Source organism: Staurois parvus, unplaced genomic scaffold, assembly GCF_062004578.1.
Source record: "Staurois parvus isolate SC_StPar_1 unplaced genomic scaffold, SC_StPar_1.0 ptg000704l, whole genome shotgun sequence".
Lineage (NCBI taxonomy): Eukaryota > Metazoa > Chordata > Amphibia > Anura > Ranidae > Staurois > Staurois parvus.
This window is the reverse complement of record NW_028318500.1, coordinates 7,483,929-7,508,846: the sequence shown is the minus strand read 5'-3', so window position 1 is coordinate 7,508,846 and position 24,918 is coordinate 7,483,929. Positions and strand designations below refer to the sequence as shown.

The 24,918-nt window shown below is 43.8% G+C and overlaps 1 protein-coding gene across 1 annotated transcript; it reads right to left on the bottom strand.

Annotated features, from left to right (window-relative positions):
* Nucleotides 1–1,605: 1,605 nt before the first annotated feature.
* On the bottom strand, nucleotides 1,606–12,504 carry COX6A1 (cytochrome c oxidase subunit 6A1). The gene is made up of 3 exons (XM_089653288.1): nucleotides 12,344–12,504; nucleotides 12,075–12,217; nucleotides 1,606–1,845 (listed from the first exon to the last, which is right to left on the bottom strand). The coding sequence occupies exons 1-3, from the start codon at nucleotides 12,438–12,440 to the stop codon at nucleotides 1,750–1,752; spliced, it is 336 nt and encodes a 111-aa protein (XP_089509414.1). The 5' UTR covers nucleotides 12,441–12,504; the 3' UTR covers nucleotides 1,606–1,749.
* Between the last annotated feature and the right edge of the window lie 12,414 nt (nucleotides 12,505–24,918).

Sequence of the window (24,918 nt, the reverse complement as noted above, 5' to 3'; positions counted from 1 at the left end):
AAAAAGGGAAGTTGTCCTTTAAAGTACAACACTGCTCAAGGAATAAATGCAGTACTATACCATTAAACATCAAAAATGTAATTGAACGTGTACTGAGAGAAACAGGGGCTACTACAAATGACCAGAATATGGGGTTTACTACTTGTCTGGATTTCATGTTTCTATAGTCACTTAGATAGGAAGAAGCATGCAACAGTTAAAGTCAGAGAAAAGTTAGAACTGCAAGTATATTAGGATTCAGTAGCATGAAAAGCACTGAAGCAATTTGAACAGCATAATATCTAGGCAAGCAGCATTTTACAAAGTCAAGGTCAGCAATCCCAGTCTACATATTCTCTCAATGCAAGTTAAAAAAAAAAAAAAAAAAAAAAAAAAAAAAAAACACCCACAAAAAAAACTCACTACTGAACACTGCAGATATTGTATTGCACACATGCAGCATGTCTGCATTTAAACAAAAAAATGATCATGTTGGCCCCTTGTGAAAAACAAAAGTTAACCTCTTGCCCTCCGCCCTATAGCAGAAGTACTGCTACAGGACTGCACAAAATCAAGTATATATACGTGATTTGCATTTCCAGGTAGGGGGTGGGTGCACAACCCTACCCCCACCACTATTGGTGGCTAGAGATGTCTATCACCGGGTCCCGGCCAGCACTCAGCGATCGTCAGGAAAAGTGGACATGAGAGACCTGTGTGTAAAATACAAGTCTCTCCTCTGTCAGCATGGACACGCTATTTTATATCTCTCTGCACAGCAGATGCAAAACAGCATGTCTTCCTAGTAAAACTCACACACAGCACAAAGTTAGCCTTTTGATCACCCCAGATGTTAACCCCTTCCTGCCCAGTGTCATTAGTACAGTTTCAATGCTTTTTATTAGCACTGATCACTCCATTAGTGTCACTGGGGATGTCAGCAGCAGTCAGTTCCCACCTAGTGTCAGAATGCCCGCCGCAGTCCTGCTAAAAGTTGCTGATCGCCACCAATGCTATTAAAAAAAAAAATACAGTATATATATACACACACCGCCATTTGTAGATGCTAAAACTTTCACAAAAACTAATTTACACATATTGGGATTTTTTTTTTTTTTTTAGCAAAGATGTAGCAGAATACATTTTGGCCTAAATTTATAAAGAAATGTGATTTAAATTTTTTTTTTTATTGGATAGGTTTTATAGCAAAAAGTCAAAATATTGTTCCTCTTTTCAAAATTGCCAGTCTATTTTGTTTAGAGCACAAAAAATTTAAAAAACGCAAAGGTGATCAAATACCACTGAAAGAAAGCTCTATTTGTGGGAAAAAAAGGGGACACAAATTTTATTTATGTACAGCGTTGCATAACCACGCAATTGTCAAAGTAACAGCAACATATCGCAAAAAATGGCCTGGTCAGGAAGGGGGGTAAATTCTCTGGAGGGCAAGTTTACTCTCTGTAATACGTTCAGCCTTACATGACAACAGATGAAAATCAAATATAAAAAAACACAAAACAAAAATAAAAAAAAAAAAAAGTATTTTCCTGGACACTGGCATGCTGTATTTATTTACAGTACAATGCTGTGGCAAACTCACATCTTTCATAAAACACAAGGCCATGCTTTTAGAACAAGCCATAAGCTTTATTTAAGTGACCTGGGAATGTATAAATGTACAAGGTCAGGTTTTCATTTAAACATGCAGTCTGATCCCTCCAAGTAATGTGGACCCATTCAACATATTGGTCTAAAGAACATATTTATAGGCTAATGGTCATTTTCAAGATCTTCATAGCCATCTGGAAGAGGATTTACATGAGGGTTGTGGAATAGACTCTTTGTTCCATCTCCCCAGGGAAATTTCTGTAGAAAGACAATTGTGTTAGTAAAAAAAATAGTACATTTCATCTGTGTAATTCTATAGCGTTTAAATGAAACAAATATTTCAGATTTGTACATTTATAGACATTTCAATGCCAGTTCCACAATTCAATTTTCATTCCAACGAGTTCCATTTATTGATCATACATAGAGGCATAACACATTAAGGCTTTTAATCTCTGTTAAACTCATTATGCCATGTTCTCCAATGAAGGATAGCTGAAGGCACAGCATGAATGGACAGGCACCCATCTATGGATACATATAGTTGTATGGAAAACCTCAATATTTTAACAGTCACCATTATATATTAGCAGCAAGAGTACAAAGCAGAAGGGAACTTTATTGCTAGCTGGGTATGGGGGACTGTTGCCACAGAGTGTGCTCCTCCAGTGTTGGGAGGTCCACACCAGATATATAAAAATTTTCTAGAATCATCCTAAAGGAAAGCTTTTGCCAGAAGAGCTCCCCTTTAAAAATGTATGAATAATCTAAAACAATGCGCTGCCAAATTCAGAATTAAAGCCCAACGTCCCCTGCACTGCACAGGGGTAATGCTAGTTACATCTAGGAAGAATAAAAGACTGCATTTTCTTATCTCACCCCTAGTCCAGCATTATGGTTTCCCTCAAAGGGCCGGTTGTATCTGTAAGACTAGATGTCCAGAGCAACCCCCCCCCCCCCCATGACATCCAATATCAAGAAACCCACACCCTCCCTAACATGATGTGCACCCCAGAGCTGGAGTGCAGGGTCTGGAGGAGGACCAGAGGAGGAGTTCGTTGTCAGAGTCTGCTGAATGCTGAGACCAGGGGAGGCAGAGATGAGGGGGTGCTGCAGCTGCACTGAGAGGTGCAGGATTTGGCAGAGGAGTTCCATTCTCCTATCTGCTGCTGACTGCTGAGACAAGGTGGGGGCAGAAACAAGGAGGTACCTGCAGGAGAGGTGCAAGGGCCACATGAAATGGCCTGGAGGGACGGATTTGGTCTGCGGGCCTTGTGTTTGACACCTGTGCCCTACTCCAACACCATCCTAATCTCCCTCCGGCACTCTGGATGGTTCTTAAAGCAGAGCTCCACCCAAAAGGGGAAGTTCCGCTTGAAGGACTGCTCCACATTAAGGATTGGCATCTTTGAGGAGCGGGTACCCAAATTTGACAGGTACCCGCTCCCACTTCTGGTGCGATCGCCTAGGTGATCAGAAACGGAAGGTGTCCTCCCTTCCTGTAGTCTTTTGGGACATGTGACAGGTCCCAGAAGAATACAGGACCATTCACGAAGCGCAGCGCTTCTCGCACATGCACAGTGGGTACCCGGCTGTGAAGTCGCAAGCTATCACAGCTGGGTGCCCACACTGAAGATGCTGGCCTCCTGGAATACAGGACGGCCGGTGAAACAGGCTGCAGGGGACACACCACGGGACAGGTAAGTGGCTGCTTTTTAAAAGTCAGCAGCTACAGTTTTTGTAGCTGCTGACTCATTTTTTGATAGGTCGAGTGGAACTCCGCTTTAAGCATCATTGTGCACAATGCAGGGCTTTTAACCCTGCATTGTATGTAGTGTGACTGCAGATGGGAGATGCTGCTGGAGCAAGGAATAAGGTAGGTTTGGACCTTATTCCTCTACCCCTAGGCAACAATTAACATTTATCCCTTGAAGTATTGGGCCCACTGCAAGAGTAGTTTTCTGCTTGGGCCTGGAGTTAGGCTTTAACCAAGACCATGGCAAATATGTTTTGGCCTTCCCAGTTGAAAACAGGTTGCAGTGACTCTTCCATATTCCCTTCCACAATGATGCTAGACATGCTCCTCCACTGCCCAATCCCAAGCCTCTTCTCCGATTAAAAAATTGGCTACATACCTTTTATTGCTGCCAATCACACTATAGTCAGAGCCTGGAAGAAACCCTCAGTCTGGTTTGCAGAAGTGAAGAGCAATCTGACTACCCTATTGATTCATGAGAAGATGACCAGCATCCTTCCTAACCCTCACTCCAAATTCCTCAGCGTGGACTCCATGGTGGTCATATACTTTCCCAACCCTGCACCTGACTAACCTGGGCACTCCTTACTCCCACAACACGTTACCTAGCCCGCTGGAAACACTCCTATTTCTAATCTTGCGTTGCACCTCATCTTTTTCCTTCTCAACCCATTCTCTTCTCTTGTCCCCCCACCCCCCTTTTTTCTTTTTTTTTTCCCTCCCCACCCACACTTGGACTAGGGTCCCTCTGCCTCCAGTGAATGGGAACCCCAATTCCCTTCCCCTACACCCAGCCCTGGATCCTAATGCCTAGACTTTTATGGTTGCCTCCGACACCGTTTGCCAGAAGTTGTTGGTTTAGGTCTTTGTACACTTGATCCTGACCTCTCCTTACTGCATTGTTATTTTTGTCGCCTGCATCGGACTTCTGTTTTGCATGCATATTCTGTTGTGTTTTTTGTATTACTTCAATAAAAAATACTGTACCGGAAAACTGGTTGCAGCAGACAGTCTCATTATCCTGACCATTACATATGTACATATAACAGAAATCATTGAAAAGAACGATTTGAAAATACAAGCTAATTACACTGTTCAAACCCTACAGGGCCACTTTTAGGTGTGTATATGTTTTTATTTTTTTATTTATTAATTACAGCGACTTATAGCGCAATCAATTTACACAGTGCTTTACACATATACATACATATATTGTACATTCACATCATTCCCCCCTCACACAAGAGCCACACAACTTCCACTCCTAATTGGATTCATTTGGGAAACATGCGAGTAGATCCCGTGGGATCTATGTATACATGAAGGTCACAATTTGCATGGACTTTTTACATTTCTTCTGTGTTTACTCTGAGTGCTCCAGTTTTCCTCCAAAAACATACCAGATAATTACCTGACTTTCATCTAATCTCCCTACAACGTATGTGGACAGCTAATTGGTACAACCAAGTTCCTTTTGGTGGCAGAGATTGACCAACGCTGTACTTTTTTTGAAGTGCTGCCGTTTTCACCTCTATAAACAAGAAGTTATTTCAGGGGCCCTGTCCCTACCACTATTTAATGATGCCTCATGATTTCACAAGGCTAAGCATTATGTTTGGAAAATAAAGCAGGCCATAGACGGGTCAAAAACCGCCTGTTAAACAAAAAAAAAAAATCAGTCATTCAATAGGCCGACGTTACCACCAACGGTATTAAAAAAAAAAAAAACGGTCGATTTTCGTCCCATCTACGTCCAGCATTTAATTACTTCTGTCCCTGCAGAGAGTTCCGCTATTATATTTGACATGAAAAAGTATTGCAGTTGCAACAATGTATCTATTTGTATCCATTTCAGATACAGATGGTTTTATTCGGATACAAATAGATACGTTGTTGCAACCACAATACTTTTTCATGTCAAATATAATAGCGGACTGGAATTCTTCTTTTCTTTCTTCTTGCAGGTCACGGCTCATGCGCAGATTTTTTATCGGTAAAAAGATCGGTTAATTTGCTCATCATTGCCGATTTTTTTCCAACTTCACCGATAATGTGCCAAAATCCCAAAAAACAGCCGACCAATTAACCCACTAATGGTGCGAAAACGGGGGATTTTTTTTTTTGGCCAAAAAAAAAATTTTTAAAAATCGGCCAATTTTTGACCCGTCTATGGCCTGCATAAATGTAGCTTATTTTAGAATTTCCACCGCTGCCATCAAGGAACTGCCTCAGGTCCCTTTCACAGGTTCAGTCCGATTGGGTCCGCCTGTGTTTTTCAGGTGCACCTGATTGGACCCTCCATTCTACTCTATGGGCAGTCAGATGAATTGGATCTGACTGCCCATAGAGGAGAATAATTATATTTACACTTGGTTACCTCTATTCCAGGAAGAAAAAAAACAACCCCCAAAAGAGGATCCATTCCCCTCCATCTCACCAGATCAGAGGGCAGTCAGGTGTAAACGGACAGCCGGTCTGTTTACATCCGACTACCCATAAAGTAGAGTGGGCTGTGTCCTTGTCTGCTCTGTATACCTGTTATCCTGCCACTCTGCTCAGCAAGGGTTCAGCGACAAATCCACTGCTGAACAAATCCGGATCAAGTGAAGAGGGCCTTAGAACTTTTAACATGAGGAATAACTCCCTGCTGTCAGAGTACAATCAGGGATGTTGGATTCCTATCGCCCGACGCCAAGGAAATTTAGTTCTGGGCGCCGGGCAGATAGTTTTTTTCTACCTTTAGCCTTGTTGCTGACAAGCAGCGGGCTCACCTGTCAGGTGGAAGCATTCGGAGGCAGCGCTGCTGCCAATTGCTTCCACACAGTGCCAGCCTTCAATTTTCATGCCCAAATTTTTTAAACGTGTGCAAAAAACGCAAAAACGGCTATGGCAGCGAAAGGGATAAAGTATAAGCCCTGACCCACCCTTTCCTGCCGAGCAGCCAATTGTTGTTCATCACACTGCAAGGTCACCCCCCTCCCTGCTAGTCCCCGGGTGCAGTGACAGAGAGAGGCAGGGAGGGGAGGCCATAAAGCCTCTTTTGTTTTTAAAAGCGCAGGCATTCCTACAATCGCCTTCAATGTAAATACAGTTTTGGTTAAAAAAATTTTTTTTTTTTTTAATCTGGATAACTAGATTGTCATGAGGGCCCCGATTTAGTCCCTAGACAAGTAGTTTTTAAAAAAATTTCCACACCCCTGACACTAATCAATGCTGCAGAGCGGATTAAGCGACTAAAATCTAACTGGGCGGCTGAACAGAAGTTAATCAGTAGATTGACTTCTTTTTAACCACAGTGGCCACACATGTAGAGTTCTGTCTGGTCCCTGCTGAACCAGCCAAATTTCAATCCATGTATGGCCAGCCTAAGAGAGAGGAAGTTCATATAATGGGTGACAGTGCACTTCAAGTCTTCTCTATGGGCAGCACAGTAGCTAAATGGTTAGCACTTCCGCCTGGCAGCACTAGGGTCACTGGTTTGAATCCCAAGCACGACACCACCTGCCTGGAATTTGTATGTTCTCCCTGTGCATGTGTGGGTTTCCTCTGGGTACTCTGGTTTCCTCCCACACTCCAAAGACATGCTGCCAGGTTAACCACTTGCCTACTGGGCACTTTTACCCCCTTTCTTCCCAGGCCAATTTTCAGCTTTCAGCACTGTCGCACTTTGACATTTGTGCAGTCATGCAACACTGTATCCATATGAAATTTTTATCATTTTTTTCACACAAATAGAGCTTTCTTTTGGTGATATTTAATCACCAATGGGTGTTTTTTGCACTATAAATGAAAAAAGTGAAAACTTTTAAGAAAAAGGGTTTTGTTTCTATTATGAAATTTTACAAACAGGTAATTTTTCTCATACACTGATGTGCGTTGAAGAGATTGCACTGATAGGCAACACTGTTAGGCATTGATGAGGAGGCACTGATGATGCTGCAGGAGGTAGCACTGAAGGGCACTGGCTGGCAGCACTGATGGAGCTGCACTGATAATCAAGGCAGATGTCTGCTTTGACAGTTGTTGGTTAGCGGCAGTACTTTCCTCATGATGTCGATAACTTTACATAGTGGTCAGATGTGACTGGACACAGCTGGTCAAGTGGCAAAAGGCCGCTGTGATTGGCCTTTTACCAAGTCATATTTTCAGCTGTGTCCAACGGATACAGCGATCACAGACAGCGCTGGGTGCGCGCCGCTGGGGACGCATTCTGTGAGGGCATCATATGACGCCCTCCCAAAACTGGACTACCGCACTGTAGCCGTCTTTCAGCTATAGCGAGGTAGTAAAGTGGTTAATTGGATCCTGTCTAAATTGGCCCCAATATGTGTATGTATGAATGTGAGTTAGGGACCTTAGATTGTACACCCCTTGAGGACAGGGACGGATGTGAATGTACAATTTATATGTAAAGCACTGTGTAAATTGATGGCGCTATATAAGTACCTGAAATAAATAAGAATTTTTCAATGATCACTGTATTCCTACCACTAGCAACATCAGATAGCGTCAGGGTAAGTTAGTGCTCCTCCCAGCCAGGGTCAGTTAGCGTTAGATTGCCCGCACACTATAGGTCTCTGATCACCCCCATTAGTATAGTGTTTGTACGGATCAATATAAAGATCATGCACAGAATTATACTAGTGCCCGCTTTGTATAGTGTCCCCAAAAATGCAGTGTTAGCAGGATCAGCCCCGTTTGCTGCCAGCACTAACGTTTAGCCCCTTTGCTGTTTTTCACAGAAGATCTGTACCAATTGATTGTGGGCCAAGGCAATTTGTATGCAGAACACATTGCCGCCCACCCAAATTCAGCTCTTGCCAGACAATTCGCATGGAAACCTATCACTGTTTCTGAATTTAAAACTTTTTTGGGCCTAACCCTCAACATGGGCATTTAAAAAAAAAAAAAAAAAAAAAGGAGTGAATTGTGATCATATTGGTCCACAGATCTGATTCATCATATGCCCACCATGTTCTCTGCTGTTACATATATGCCAAAAATGGACCAGCAATGTACTGGTACATCGCTGGGCTTTGAGTGGTTATACCAGGATGATGCCTGCAGCTACAGGCATAGTCCTGGTATCATTTTTTTCAGCTGGCAGTCGGCTTTCATGTAAAAGCTACCCTAGTGGCCAATTAGCTGCTGAATGGTTTTTACAAGCAGCAGGAAGAGACATCCCCCTCTCTCCCGCCATCATCCACAGTTTTCTGTCCCACAGGAGAATCCGAGAAGGCAGCTGGCAGTTCCTCTGGCTGACTATAGAGCTGTTCAGAGACCAGAATGGCTCCAATCATCTCTATAGTCTGGCTCCAATCATCTCTATAGTCTAAGACCGGATGCTATGAGCATTTCATAATTTCCTTTTTGCCAGACTTTAACAGCGCCATTTTTAAATTGGGAAAGCATCTGATCACACTGATCTTGGTGAGATCAGATGATATAAGGGCAGAGGAGAGATCTAGAGTCTAATAGACCCCAGATTTCTCAAAAAAGAATACCCATCAATGCCTATTGCAGTCACGGGGGAGATTTACATCCCCTGTGATAGCAATATTAGTGCTAAAAAAAAAAAAAGTAAAAAAAGATAGGGACAGTGTAAAAATTATAATAAAAAAAGCACCCTCGCTCTACCACTCGCACACTTGTGCGCGCAAGTGGTGAACCCGTGCCAGTATGTAAACAGCGGATGCACCATGCACGTGAGGTATTGCCGCGATTCTAGCACTAGACCTCCTGTGTAAATATAAACTGATGACCTGTAAAGGCTTTTAAAACATCGCCTATCGATATTCAAAATGTATGTACTTTGTCGCCATTGCACGGGCATGCGCAATTTTAAAGCATTTCATGTTTGGCATCTATTTATTCGTAGTAACATCATCTTTTGTAAGTTATCAAATTGGGCAATATATTGTGTTTTTGTGCATTAAAATTCTAAAGAGTGTATTTTTCCCAAAAGATTTACATTTGAAAAATCGCAGCGTAAATAGTGTGTGGCGAAAACATTTTTTCAACACTAACCAATTTATTCTTTAGGGTCTCTGCTTTAAAAAAAATATATAATGTTTGGGGGTTCAAAGTAATTTTCTAGCAAAAACCAAACCTTTTCACGTGAACAAAAAGTGTTAGAAAAGGCTTGGACTTACCAAGAGTGGGTGATGTGTGGCATAAGCTTCTAATGTTGACCCTGAAATGCCAGGATAGTAGAAGCTCCCCTTCCCCCTCCAAATGACCCCTTTTTGGAAAGTAGACACTCCAAGATATTTGCCAAGAGGCATAGTGAGTATTTTGCAGATCTCATTTGTTGCCATGTTTTTTGGAAAAAACAAAAAAAGTATTTTTCTTTTTCAAACCCATGTAACAAAAATTATATCTGTAAAATACTCATTATGCCTCTTATCAAATTCTTTGGGGTGTCTACTTTCCAAAAAGGGGACATTTCTACTATCCTGGCATTTTAGGACCTCCAAAACTGAGATAAGTAGTGGGGAATTGATATGAAGAAATATGCCCTTTGAAAGCCTGGAGGTGGTCATTGGATTTTGGGGGATGCCAAAACGTTTCTCACATGTGGTGTCCCCATACTCTGGAGAAGTAGGAGAGTGTGTTTTGAGGTGTTATTCTACATATACCCATGGCATGCATGAGTAATATATTGTTTAAGTGACAACTTTGTGTAATGGGGAAAAAAAAAGTAATTTTTGAAAAATTTGTGGCAAAAAATAAAATGTTCCATGGACTCAACACGCCACTCTGCAGAATCCTTGGGGTGTCTACTTTCCAAAAAGGGGTCATTTGGATGGGGGGGGGGGGTTGTACTGCCCTGGCATTTTAGCACCTCAAGAAATGTGATAGGCACTCAAATGTAAAAGCTGTGGAAATTCCAAATATGTATATATATATATATATATGTATATATATATATATATATATATAACACATATATACATACACACACACACACACACCATAGTTTGTAGACAATATAAGTTTCACAAAAACCAATTAATATAGATGTATTGGGATTTTTTTTTTTACCAAAGACATGTAGCAGAATACATTTTGCCCTAAACTTATGACTAAGTTTATTGGATTTTTTTTTTATTTTCAGTTATTTTTTTAGCAGCACAAAAAGTAAAAACTGCAGAGGTGATCAAATACCATCAAAAGAAAGCTCTATTTGTGTGAAAAAAGGGACATACATGTCATTTTGGTACAGCATTGCACGACTGCTCAATTACCAGTTGAAATAGCGCAGTGCTGAACAGCAAAAAATGGCCTGGTCATGAACGGAGGGAAATCTTCTGGAGGGCAAGTGGTTAAATGCAAAAGTGGAAGAAAAGCAGATCAGTGAAAAAGCAACCCAAGGCAGCTCTAGAGGACACCCTCCACCCATTCCTGTCCTTGGAGTAGTCCCCTGTACTTGGACTAGTACTTCTACCACCTTGGAGTGGGCCCCTGTGCTCGGAGTACTACTACCACCTTGGAGTGGGCCCCTGTGCTCGGAGTACTACTACCACCTTGGAGTGGGCCCCTGTGCTCGGAGTACTACTACCACCTTGGAGTGGGCCCCTGTGCTCGGAGTACTACTACCACCTTGGAGTGGGCCCCTGTGCTCGGAGTACTACTACCGCCCTGGAGTGGGCCCCTCCTTGGACTGGTACTTCTACCTTGGAGTAGTCCCCTGTGCTCGGAGTATTACTACCACCTTGGAGTAGGCCCCTGTCTTTGGACTGGTACTTCTACCTTGGCGTAGTCCCCTGTGCTCGGAGTACTACTACCACCTTGGAGTGGGCCCCTGTCCTTGGACTTGTACTTCTACCTTGGCGTAGTCCCGTGCTCGGAGTATTACTGCCACCTTGGAGTAGGCCCCTGTCCTTGGACTGGTACTTCTACCTTGGCGTAGTCCCCTGTGCTCGGAGTATTACTACCACCCTGGAGTGGGCTCCAGTCCTTTGACTTCTACCTTGGCGTAGTACCCTGTGCTTGGAGTAGTACTACCACCTTGGAGTGGGCCCCTATCCTTGGACTTGTACTTCTACCTTGGCGTAGTCCCGTGCTTAGAGTATTACTACCACCTTGGCGTAGTCCCCTGTGCTCGGAGTATTACTACCACCCTGGAGTGGGCTCCAGTCCTTGGACTTCTACCTTGGCGTAGTCCCCTGTGCTTGGAGTAGTACTACCACCTTGGAGTAGGCCCCTGTCCTTGGACTGGTACTTCTACCTTGGCGTAGTCCCATGCTAGGAGTATTACTACCACCTTGGAGTGGGCTCCAGTCCTTTGACTTCTACCTTGGCGTAGTCCCCTGTGCTCGGAGTATTACTACCACCTTGGAGTGGGCCCCTATCCTTGGACTTGTACTTCTACCTTGGCGTAGTCCCGTGCTCGGAGTATTACTACCACCTTGGCGTAGTCCCATGCTAGGAGTATTACTACTACCTTGGAGTGGGCTCCAGTCCTTTGACTTCTACCTTGGCGTAGTCCCCTGTGCTTGGAGTAGTACTACCACCTTGGAGTAGGCCCCTGTCCTTGGACTGGTACTTCTACCTTGGCGTAGTCCCATGCTAGGAGTATTACTACCACCTTGGAGTGGGCTCCAGTCCTTTGACTTCTACCTTGGCGTAGTCCCCTGTGCTCGGAGTATTACTACCACCTTGGAGTAGGCCCCTGTCCTTGGACTTGTACTTCTACCTTGGCATAGTCCCCTGTGCTCAGGTTGGTTACCTTGGTCCGGATCCTCAGGTGCTCGTACGGCACAAACTCGGGTCTCTCGTGACTGTGATGCTGGGTCTTCAGATAAGCGTTCAGCATGCAGACGGCCACACCGGGCAGAGCTACCACGTAGGTGAGGATCTTCCATGTCCGGCCTGTGAGGAGACAGAGGACATGAGAGCCTCATACACACTGCTACCGGAGTGACCTTCAGCTCACCCTCCGCTCTAGCCGGGGAAGGTGAGCCGGGTCACCGGCATCTCTACCCCCCGAACACCTACTTGAATCTCCGTGCTCAGCCGCTGCAGAATACAAGCGGCCCCGGTTAACCAGGGAGCGCCCAAGAACACCAGATAGCCTCCCGAACGCCGCCATCATGTCCTAGCTATGGGCAGCTGCGGACGTGCGCAAACCAGGTAATCGCTTTCCCGGAAGGGGAGTGATCCGTCAGACACTGCGCACGCGTGAACTTTGTGAGCTCGGACCCCCCTCCCCTTCATAAATTCATGCGCATGCTCCGAACACAACGTGCTCTCGTCTCTGCCCTCGTCTTTCATTGTTGCTGAAGAAAAAGAGTGTTGCATAGTTGTGACGGATTTTTTTTTCTTTACGTGTACAACTGTTATCCAGCTTCGTCCTAGAGCAGGGGTCTCCAAACTGTGGCCCGCGGGCCGGATGTTGCCCTTTGCTTTCCTTTTATACGGGCACTCCACTGATACGAGGCACAATCCCTTCCACTGACACCAAAGACGGGGCACTATCCCTTCCACTGACTCCAAAGACAGGTCACTATTCCTCCCACACTGCCACTAATGATGGGGCACTATTCCTCCCACTGACACAAATGATGGGGCACTATCCCTTCCACTGACACCAATGATGGGGCACTATCCCTTCCACTGACACCAATGATGGGGCACTATCCCTTCCACTGACACCAATGATGGGGCACTATTCCTTCCACTGACACCAATGATGGGGCACTATTCCTCCCACACTGCCACTAATGATGGGGCACTATCCTTTCCACTGTCACCAATGACGGGGCACTACTCCCACTGACACCAATGATGGGGCACTATTCCTTCCACTGACACCAATGATGGGGCACTATTCCTCCCACTGACACCAATGATGGGGCACTATGCCTCCCCCTGACACCAATGATGGGGTACTATTCCTCCCCCTGACACCAACGATGGGGCACTATTCCTTCCACTGACACCAACGATGGGGCACTATTCCTCCCCCTGACACCAACGATGGGGCACTATTCCTTCCACTGACACCAACGATGGGGCACTATTCCTCCCACTGATACCAACGATGGGGCACTATTCCTCCCCCTGACACCAACGATGGGGCACTATTCCTCCCCCTGACACCAACGATGGGGCACTATTCCTCCCATTGACACCAACGATGGGGCACTATTCCTCCCACTGACACCAACGATGGGGCACTATTCCTCCCACTGACACCAACGATGGGGCACTATTCCTCCCACTGACACCAACGATGAGGCACTATTACTCCCACCGACACCAACGATGGGGCACTATTCCTCCCACTGATACCAATGATGGGGCACTATTCCCCCTACTGATACCAATGACGGGGCACTATTCCTCCCACTGACACCAATGATGGGGCACTATTCCTCCCACTGATACCACTGATGGGGCACTATTCCCCCCACTGATACCAATGATGGGGCACTATTCCTCCCACTGACACCAACGATGGGGCACTATTCCTCCCACTGATACCAATGATGGGGCACTATTCCTCCCACTGACACCAATGATGGGGCACTATTCCTCCCACTGACACCAATTATGACATTTTTTTTACTCCCATTTAGTAAACACACCCATGGCATTTTCTACTCCCACTGACCACAGTCTGGCCCCCGTAAAGACTGAAGGGCAGTAATCTGGCCCTTAGTTTCAATAGTTTGGAGACCCTTGGCTTAGAGTATGTGTAAGATAAAGGTCATATATGTTAAAAACTTTTACTGCTTTGTACAGAAAAGAATGTAATTAACCACTTGCCCTCCAGAGGATTTACCCCCCTTCCTGACTAGGCCATTTTTTGCGATATGGCACTGCGTTACTTTAACTGACAATTGCGCAGTCATGCAACGCTGCACCAAAATGAAATTTCCGTCCTTTTTTCCCACAAATAGAGCTTTCGTTTGGTGGTATTTGATCGCCTGTGCGGTTTTTATTTTTTGCACTATAAAAAAAAAATGAAATAACTCAAATCTCGTCATAAATTGAGGCCAAAATGTATTCTGCTACATGTCTTTGCTAAAGAAATCCCAATACGTGTAAATTAATTGGTTTACGTGAAAGTTATAGCGTTTATAAATGGCGGTATATATACTGGGATTTTTTTTTTTTTTACTAGTAATGGCAGCGATCAGTGACTTATAGTGGAACTGCAGGACTGCGGTGGGCATTCTGACACTGGGGGGAACTGACTTGGTGTCACTGACATCCCCAGTGACACCAATACACTGATCAGTGCTAATAAAAAGCACTGACACTGTACTAATGGCACTGGGCAGGAAGGGGTTAACATGAGGGACGATCAAAGGGTTAACTGTGTGCTGTGTGTTTTACATTGTGTCCTGTGTTAGTGCTTCACTGTAAGTACACTGTTTTGTATGTCTCTGCTATGCACAGCCATACAAAGCAGTGTGCAGGAACTGACGGAGAGAACTGTATTGTTCACAAACACACTGTAAGCACACTGTTTTGTACGGCTTTGCTATGCACAGCCATGCAAAGCAGTGTGCAGGAACTGACGGAGAGAACTGTATTGTTCACAAACAGTTCTCCCCCCGTCGGATGCTAAGTAATCACTGGGCGCTAGCGAGTAATCACCGGGCGGGACCCGGTGATTGACAGCTGAGGCCGTGAATGGTGGTGTGGGTAGGGTTCGTGCGTGTCCCCTACCTGGAACTGCAAAATCACGTGTATATGTGTGATTTTGTGCACCCATGCCGCCCTGTTGCAGTACTTCTGCTATAGTGCGGACAGAAAGCGGTAAAGTGGTAGTAAACCACTGCTTTTCATTTTTTTTAAATCCCCTTTAACCCTCTCACTGTCAGAGCCATTTTTGCATTGTTTTGCACATATATTAACCTCCCTGGCGGTATTCCCGAGTGTAGCTCGGAGTAAAGTTTCAGTACCACAAGCGGTAACCCCGAGCTACACTCGGGCTTACCATGCGGCTCTGCTCCGGGATCCCTCGATCACTTACCTTGTCCTGCGCTCCCGCGATGTCCCCCCTGCAGTGTCCCCGGCAATGTAATCCGACGGATGCCGGCATCTGTCATCTGGGTTCCATCCCCTGCGAGCGTCGGGACGTACGGGGGACGAAATGGTGGGAAATTTGAAAATAACAAAAAGTGACATTCACTAAATACACTAAAATCACATAGTAAAACATTACTGTATCAAACCATTTCACATACATTTTGTCCCGAGTGCTTTGCCCTGTGCCCTGCCTGCATATATACTGTTCTTTCTGCCTGGAAACTGAGAAAAGTCCATGGCGTCCAAAAAGCGTCCCTTTAGGTCAAAAGCGGTTTCAGACCAGCTAGAGAACAGCGATAGTAAATCAGAACCACTTGCAGAATTGAGTGATAATGATTCGTGGGGAAATTCGTCATCAGACACTAAAAACAATTTTTGTGACTTTGCTCAGTGATGTGCGAATTTGGCGCTATATTTCAAATTTCCGTGTTTTTGGTTTGATTATATTATTGAATTAAATGTATTATTATATTATTATTTTTTATGATTATTTATTAAATTATAATTTATGATTTCGTGTTTCAAGTTTTATCATACCCGGGATGTTTACTAGACTCTTGTTCGGACAGATTTCAGTGAGTTATTCCTAAAAATTACAGGCCTACAATAAAAAAATACATATTTCCATGCAATAAAATGTAACGCTTTGAGCACAGAAATATGGACATAATCAGATCTCTAGGGAGGTTAAAAATAATTTTAGGACCGAAGATTACACAAAACCCTCAAAATATTATATATTTTCTGAAAGCAGATACCCTAGAGCAGGGGTGGCCAACCTGCGGCTCTCCAGCTGCTGCAGGACTACAAGTTCCATCATGCCTCTGCAAGTCAGTAACTTCCCATCTTTGCAATGCCTCATGGGAAATGTAGTTCCACAACAGCTGGAGAGCCACAGGTTAGCTACCCCTGCCCTAGAGAATAGAATAGTAGAAGTTTCAATTTTTATGTCACATATTATTGCAAAGGTCTAAGAAATACAAAATTTCAGTAAAAATCACATGTAAATTTAAGGGCAAACAGACGCAATAAATTACTCAAATTTTTGGTAAAATATAAAAGATGAGGTTGCACCGAGGAAATAGATACCCAACATGCCAAACCTATAATTTGTGTGTGCCTATGAATTTGCGTCAAACTTCAGTACCCTATATTTTCTATAGGTAACGCTTCAAAAGCCCTTATAAGTCATCGATGTATCGTTACGAAGGAGGTCTGGTGCTAGAATTATTTCTCTCACTCTGGTGTACGTGACGATATGTAACGTGTATCGCAACCGGCATTTTCAAATGTAGGCACTCCAACGTGTGCGTTTACGATTGTACATGCGTATATGTGGGGGTGGGCTAAAAATTTTTGTTGGGGGGGATGTTATGTGCCTGGGTGTAACTTTTTTTTGGGGGGGGGTGTAAATAGTTTTTTTTTTACTTAACTTTTTTTTTTCATCACATAGAAGGCACATGTTATAATTTTGTTTGGTGACAGGTTTTCTTTATTGAGACCCTGCATGTCTCCTATGGGCTCAATTAGATGTATTGCAATACAAGCCACATTGCAGTACATCTTTCCCCCAGCTATTCTAGCCATAAAAATGACAGCCATGACCTGGAAGTGACGCCATGAACGTCGCCTTCCAGGTCACACAAAGAAGGGGAGGGGAGCGGATCGCTTTCCTCTCTTCCCTCCCTGCTGGCACCTGCCATGGCTCTCCCCTGGCACGCAGATGGGCAAGTGGAGCCCGGTTACATGGCGGGAGCGTGCCTGTGGGGTGGGGACGCACTGGGGCTGTGGAAGCACTCGGCGACCGCTTCCACCTGACAGGCAGGAGTCTGTCTGTCAGTTTTATACACAATCTTGGTGGCTGCAGCCACTGGATTGTGTATAAACCCCCTGCTGTCAGGTCCATACAGTATATGGACCTGACATTGAAAGGGTTAAGGTATTGGCATAATGTGCTAGTATGCATCATATACTAGCACATTATGAAATACTTACCTTAGAACGACTGACAGGGCTTCCCCCAGTCTTCCTTCCAAGTTCACTGGCTCCAGTCCTTTGAATGGCCAAGCCTTAATGATTAGCTGCAGTGGAGGGCAGGGTTGTGTGACAGACCCAACTAGGACAGGGTCTTTTGGAGGGGACCAGAGGCGGACTGACCATTTGGGCACTCAGGTACTGCCCAAGGGCCCAGGGTCAGTAGGGGGCCCCATGAGATGCCCCTGGTACCTTTCATAGGTTTTTTTGGGTGTGGTTTGAGTGTGGGCGAGGGCACAGGGGCCCCATGATCCCTTTTTACCTGGGGGCCCCATGAGTTGTCAGTCCCCCCCTGGAGGGGACTGTGGGTTTTGGGGAGACATGGACTTGAATCCAAAGTAAAACAGCTCCCAAAGGTTCCCCAGGAACACACCTCCCACAGAATAGATCCCTCTCAGATGCCAGGGCTCATGGTCAGTAGGCAAGAGGCTAGCCTGCAGTCCCCTTCCTGTCCCAGTTGGGTCTGTCACTGGCAGACATTGGGGGTCTAATAGACCTCCAGTGTCTCCATAAAGAGGACCTGTCATCTGCTCAATACTATCACATAAGGGGCCTTCTAAGGCCCCATTCACACCTGGGCATTTGTAATCAATTGCCACAATTATGCCCGTGATCCCAAAACGCTCTGCAAAACTGAAAAACAAAATCGCACCACGCTTTTAAAAAACATAAAAAAATTTAAAAATTTTTTAAAAAACATAATAGTAATAACAAAAAAAAATTTGCAACCCCACTGCCCTGCACACAGATGCAAATCTAAATGTGCACCATACATATCTGCAAACATTGGAATGAGAGCAGTAATTCTAGAGCCATAATTCATGGTTAATTCTAAAGACTGTTCAAATATTGCCTATGGAGAAATGTATGTACCTTAGTTATAAGCGATATCACACAATTGGCATGGTTGGTATATATGTATATACTCGACGCAGGCCTTTCTTTTATATTTTACCAAAACATTGGGTATTTTATTGTGTTAGATTGCACTAAAATTAATGTTAGTGTATTTTATCCTGCATATATACACTGGATAAACAGCTGCAAATATTGTGCGATATAACAAAATGCAACAACCATCGTTTTATTAATTCTATAGTTTCTAGAGGAGTTTTTTAGCTGTAAAAACGCTCTAACGCTGAAAAACACAGCAAACGTGGTAAATCGTGGCAAACCAGCATTTTTGGAAGTTTTTTTGACCAAAAAAACCCCTATTAAACACTAAAAAATGCAAACGTGAAAACAAAGTGTGCATGGAGCCGAAAGCAACAACTTTTTTTTGACCTTCTAAAGCAGTATATTTCAACCAGAGTAAGGGGTGCCTTGGCAAAATGCCGAAAAATTGCAGACAAGCCAGCTGATCAAACCTGTCTTATAGTTACATAAAGTCATCAGCTGACCAAATATGCTCAGTGTCCAGAAGCAGGAAGGCTGACACAAGCTGATACAGGAGAAAGGCCATCCACTCTCATCCAGATCACAAGGCAGAAATATCTGTGGAGCGCAATACCAACGTATTATTTATCAGAAATAAAATTACAATTTGTTAAATACCAAATATGATATACAGTAGATCTTATGTTTATTTCTATTATGAGCTGAAACCTTGTAATATAGGCATTTGATTGGTATCTTTGTATATATTTGTGAATATATTTACAGTACATATGGATAACTCCATTACTGTAGCAGTTAGGGAATATTTATTAGAACTGAGAATTTGTAGATGTATAAAAATTGAGATTTTGGTTAAAAAAAAAAAAAACCCTCAGCAACACTCTTAAATTATTATATATCACTTTTTTCAAAGCAAATAGGGATTTAATCTGGTAACACGTTTGGATGCATATTTTTTTTTCATTATTGTTTATTGTGAACAAATAGAAAAAAATCTGAAATTAAATGCATTTTCCTGTAATTTTCCCAATGCAGCCATTACATCATTTGTGCACCCTCATAAATTTACCCCAAAACATAATAAATTCTGTTAATCAAAATGGTATCACATTAGTGTGACTTTTATGTGACATGGTAAAGTGAATGTAAATCACTTTGAGTCTTCCAGCGTTTTTCAGTTTTGGCAATGTCTATCCTGTTTTTCTTAGGACAGATAGGGCTTTAAAGTGGAAGAGAAAGATATGTTATCTATCTTCCAGCCGATCAGGTCTGGTCATGTGATCCCCCTCATGCAGCCAGCAGCAGCTGAAGAGGAGAGGAGAGAGCACTTGAAAGGTTGGTAATGCCTGGGAATTGTGATGTCACCCATAGGCTCCTAGGACCAATCTGTTGTCGGCCCTTACTCCTCTCTAGCCAGCAGTATGTAATATTCTTGCTCCTTGATAGCTGCTGGTTCCAGCATCCTGGTTTTGACTGTGATGCATTCTCCCTGTCTGCCTGTCCACCTGCAGGGTGATTGATATAGTCATTCTCTGGATGGAGACCAAACCTGATTTAACCCCTTGCTGCACTGCGCGCTCCCAGCACAAAGACCGCAGTGTCACTGAGAGCCCTGGGTCCCGTTCTAACAACCAGGACCCGGGACTCCCGATTCCGGGTCACATGATTGCTGTGATAGCCTCTGATTGGCTATCACAGTGACCAGTCACTGGCCCCCTTGTTTTTTCTCTCTCTATGAATGGAGAAGAGAGATACATTGTATCTCTCTAACTCCTGGCATAAAGAGAGAAAAAAAAATGTTTGTAAAAGAAAAAAAAAAAAGAAAAAATACCTAGATCAAGGTTTGATCTAGTTCAGTGCCAGGGTTATTGTTTGGGTCAAGGTCAGGGTCAAAGGGCAAGGTCAAAAGGTCAGGGTCAAAGGTCAGGATGTAAAAAAATTGGTATCAGTGTCAGTTAGTGTCAGTGTGTTTTAGGTAAAAAAAAAAAAAGACAAAAACAAAATGCGCACTATTGTTTCTGGCCTAAACAACAAATAACATACACATATATGGTATCACTGTGATTGTCAAGAGTTGGAGAATTTATTTTGGTTTGTTCTCTGGTGGAAAGTTATGGTAGTAACAAGAAACACACAACTAAATAAAAAAAAATATTATTTTTTTACTATTTTGGGCCAGTTTTCTTTTGATAATAAAAAAAATCAGGAGCTAACTATTACCATTTACCACCAAATGAAAGCCAAATTTGTCCTGAAAAAAACGCGGTATAATTCACCTGGATGTAGAAAGTAGTTGCGATGATATGTACGGTTTTACTAACACATGTCAACGTTGCAAAATTGTGCTTAGCCGTTAAGATTAGTTTTACCCTTAGGTGTGACGTGGTTAAGCTATTGAAGCCTGCAGTCTCATACTTGTGATGGAATTTATAACACATACTCCCTATTTGTTTGCTCTGCTGTTTGGATTCTCCCGTTTATGACCTTGGATTGGAACTCAGACTATTCTCTAAACTCTGCCTGCCTTTTTTGACTACGGATTTGACCCTGAATATTCTGAACCTTGGCTGCCTTGTACCTGGACTGTCATTGAATTGCAATGCCTGTCTGCCAATCACAAGTACCTGTTTTCTGTGCTCAGTTCACGACTGTCCCGGTGTGGTAGCCAGACACTATAACATTATGTATGTAACTCCCTCTAGTGTAAATACATTTTTTGTGTATAGTTAGTGGCTTGCTAGACGCCTGGGAGTGAGATAGTGTGTGTGTTAGTCAGAGAGATTATTGCAGGTCAGGGCTGAAGAATTCTACAGGTCAGTCCTCTGACACCTCCCCCTGGGTCTAGAAGCTAGGAGAAGTTTCTAGAAGTCAGTGGGTGAAGGTGAGGAGGGGCTGATTTGCATATTTATGAAAGTCTGACCAATCCCAGGCAGGAGGCCTGGTAGTGTGGGAGATCAGCCCATAAATATGACAGAGTCTGGCCAGCAAGAGGAGTCAGGTGAAAGATGGATTGAGGAAGGTGCTGTTGGTGAGCAGCCTGGGAGGAGGGGGGGTCTGCTTACAGACTTTGAGCTTGAAAGAGGGACCTTTACTGTTCTACAGTCTACCAGGGAAGGACAGCCTGTCAGCAGGGAAAGAAGCCACCCTAAGGCTGAAAGCAGTTTCACCCTGAAAGATACAGGAACAGGACAGTGTGAGTATCTCTACACCCCCTGGGCCCAACTAGTTCTTCCTGGTACAGTATACTTATGTGTCTCGGAATCCCTTGCTCTGGGATACTTTTCATAACAGCCAGGTGGATGAGATTTTCATCTGAGGTCTGAAGAGGTTAATCTAAGAGGATTAAGTGCTCCTAGTAAGGACTGTGTGCTGATCTGTTAAGAGACAAAAGCTTCTCCAGAGGGAGTAGAAAGTCCAGGATCTATTTTTGCTTTTTTTGTACATAGGAAATTTTGTCCTCCGAGTTGTTTCAGTTTCCTTGGACATCCCATGTACCCCTAGACCCCACCTAAGTTGTTTAACTCTCAATAAAACAACAAAAACAAGCCCTTAGACTGATTACTGACTTTGGATGCAAGAATGGAAAATGCTTGTTGCTTGGCTGTGCAGAGCATACATAGTGGCACCCAATATTCAGCGGCTTCTACAGGGGGTAGTGCTACATGTATAAAACCTGGGAGCAACCGAGTACCCGTAGGCCTGCTTGCCTTGTGGGAAAGGGAGCTGCTTTTGGTTAAGAACACAGAAGCTAGCTATAGTGCCTGACCACCTGCGCTAAGGGCAGAGACGTAATTAGAACCTTCAGGGCCCCAGCGCAAGAAACCATGAAAGACTCCCCTGACCCCCCCGTTTCGGTCCGATCCCAGGGCCCATCCCATTGATCCTGGGGCCCTTTACTCCCATTGCAGGCCCTTTTACATTTTATGCAGTGGGCCCCTTTCATGCCATCTTGGGTAGGGTTGCCTTTTTTCAGGCCATGCCACGTTAAGCTTTGTTCACAACCACCTGTCCAGCATTTCCACTACCATTCCCAGCAGCATAGTGGGCCCCACCGTGTGCCTAGCACAGGCTCCGCATGTGCATTTGACTTGACTCTTAAGCTTTCATACCTCTATACAGGATAGAGTCCTCTGCAGTGTGAGTCCGCTCCCGTTGTTGTGGAAGACAGACTGCGTTGGAATGAATGACAACAACATCTCCCTTGCTGCTAGAGGCCGTTCCACCTATAACAGGCACACGCTACCGACAGGCTGTATTAACTGACTTCTCTTGCTCATGCCAACCACATGTAGTACTGCACCATGGTGACTCACTGCTGACTCTTCATGCCCCAGTATGCTATTGACCCAAAGCTGTCAACTAAGTGCAGGAAAGAGCTCTTTACTTACATTGTACTCCTTTCAATAACTTCAGAACAGGCAGAAGGCAAAGTTTCACTTTACGTAAAAAAGTGCAGAACATGACAGAGTCCATAGTAACACAGTTCTTGTCCCTACATCCCTAATACTAACTCAGGTTTGTGTGCAGCCCTGGCATACCTGCAAAGGTGAAGTCAATGTGCTCAAAGGTTAATCAGACTGGTGTTTTCTAGGTGAACCCCAGGCTCCGGTGGCTTCCTACATTACGATGGATTCCTAGATGACAGAAAGGTATAACACCATTTTCTTTCAGGCCAAGAATTCACAAGAGCCCCCGCTCTGGACCACTGTCCCTCTTTTATAGCACAGGATCAGTGGACAAAAGGAGACCCGCCAAGCCAAAGACCTGGAAAAAACATTAACCCTAGCCCTCCCATCCAAGGCAGCATTTAACTTGCTAAATTGCAACCTGTTTACATGTACTATACATCTACAATCACATGGTAGAATTCTTGAGTGTGTAGCCTTTAGAAATACACAAAATATGTGTGCTTGGCTTCATTCATTTGTTCTGGTGGGTGAACATGTTGTTAGAATACATTCTAAACACATTGCGGGAGATTTACTAAAACTGCAGTGTGCAAAATCTAGTGCAGCTCAGCATAGAAACCAATCAGCTTCCAGTTTTATTGTCAAAGCTTAATTGAACAAGCTGAAGTTAGAAGATGATTGACTGCCGTAATGCACGGCTGCACCAGATTCTGAGTGCTCCAGGTTTAGTACATCTCCCCCATTGTTTAACACTATACATAGTTTGTGATACCAGGTTCTGCAAATCTTATTGCAGGGCAGCAAAATGAAACTCATTAAACAAAAAGTATATGAAAAATGAATAAAGGACCATTCTCCATGGTTTGATAACAAATGTTTATTATAGAAAGCAAGAACAAATTAATTGCAAGCAATACACAGAAAAGAAGCACCTGAAGACATACTGTTTATTAGAAAGCAAACTAATCCCAGATGGTAACACCACTCATGCTTACTCTACTTCCAGCCCATTGTTCCTTTGCCAAATTGTGGTATTTTTTTCGATACAAAGTGTTTTCTGATTGGATGAGGTGGAGAGGAGGTAACAGTGACATGGTGGTGCTACTTAGAGTTGAAGGCATGGTGCTAATTTATGTTTAGGTCAGAGTCCTCCACTGGTCCCACATGGCTTTCCTCAGGTGCAGGGGGCAACATCCTGCTAAGAGGAAAAGAATATCCTCCTCACACTCCTGACATTCTCAAAGTGACCCAAGGGTGACTCCTCTCATCCCATAGGCCCCATTCACACCTAAGTGTTTTGTATCGCGAAGCTCCAAAACGCTCAGGGAGAAAAAGTCAATATTATTCTGTGGAGATGGTTCACATCTCCACTCCAAGTCGCCTGAAGCAGAATGGCTGAAGCTCGAAAAGGTTTTGGAGCTACTTTTGTAGCTCCATTCAAGCAGATTGATGCATTATGGCACGTTTTTATTCCCATAGAAATACATGAAAACGCGCAAATTGCGCATTTTGTCACGCAACCAAGAGCGTTTTTCTGGCATGGCAAAAATGATGTCACAGATTAAATTATTCTCTATTGGCTAATGCCAGAACTCAAACAGCCTGAAAACGCCTGAACAAATCACACACAAACATTTGCAAACGTGCATAAAAATGCATGACAAAACACATGTAAAAATGCACAAAAACGCTATGCTCAGATGTGAATGGAGCCTCAGATACACTGGGGATGGAGCCTAAACAAAGGAAATAACTAAATAGGCAAGCCAAAAATGAAAAGGGCACAACAAATTACCGGTAACTTCTGCCTACAAACAGGATTTAGAAATTGGAACACACTTGCAGTCAAGGGGAATTAACAACACTTTTGTAATTGAGTGAGGCTCACCCTGGGCTGAAGTGCTAATGGATGGACCAACTAAAAAACAAAAAGAAACAAAAAACAAAACACAATAATCAGCTGACCAGAAGTACATGATTACTCGGGGTTCATGCTGATATGCAGTAGTCTGTAGAACCTGCAAAACACATTTATTTACTGACATGCTAGACAAATCCAGTAGATGGAGAACCACCAAAGCCAATCAGCAGCTGTATCACTAATCACTAAAGCACACCTTGATCAGACCAGCAATGGGTTGATTTACTAAAACTGAAGAGTGCAAAACCTGGTGTAGCTCTGCATAGAAA

What these genes read in the sequence shown, in the direction of transcription:
- COX6A1 (XM_089653288.1), bottom strand. Translation starts at nt 12,440, where the DNA reads ATGATGGCGGCGTTCGGGAGGCTATCTGGTGTTCTTGGGCGCTCCCTG. An exon ending in GGCTGAGCACGGAGATTCAA is followed by an intron (nt 12,218 to 12,343) that starts GTAGGTGTTCGG and finishes GTCTCCTCACAG; the next exon opens with GCCGGACATGGAAGATCCTC. An exon ending in ACCTGAGGATCCGGACCAAG is followed by an intron (nt 1,846 to 12,074) that starts GTAACCAACCTG and finishes GTCTTTCTACAG; the next exon opens with AAATTTCCCTGGGGAGATGG.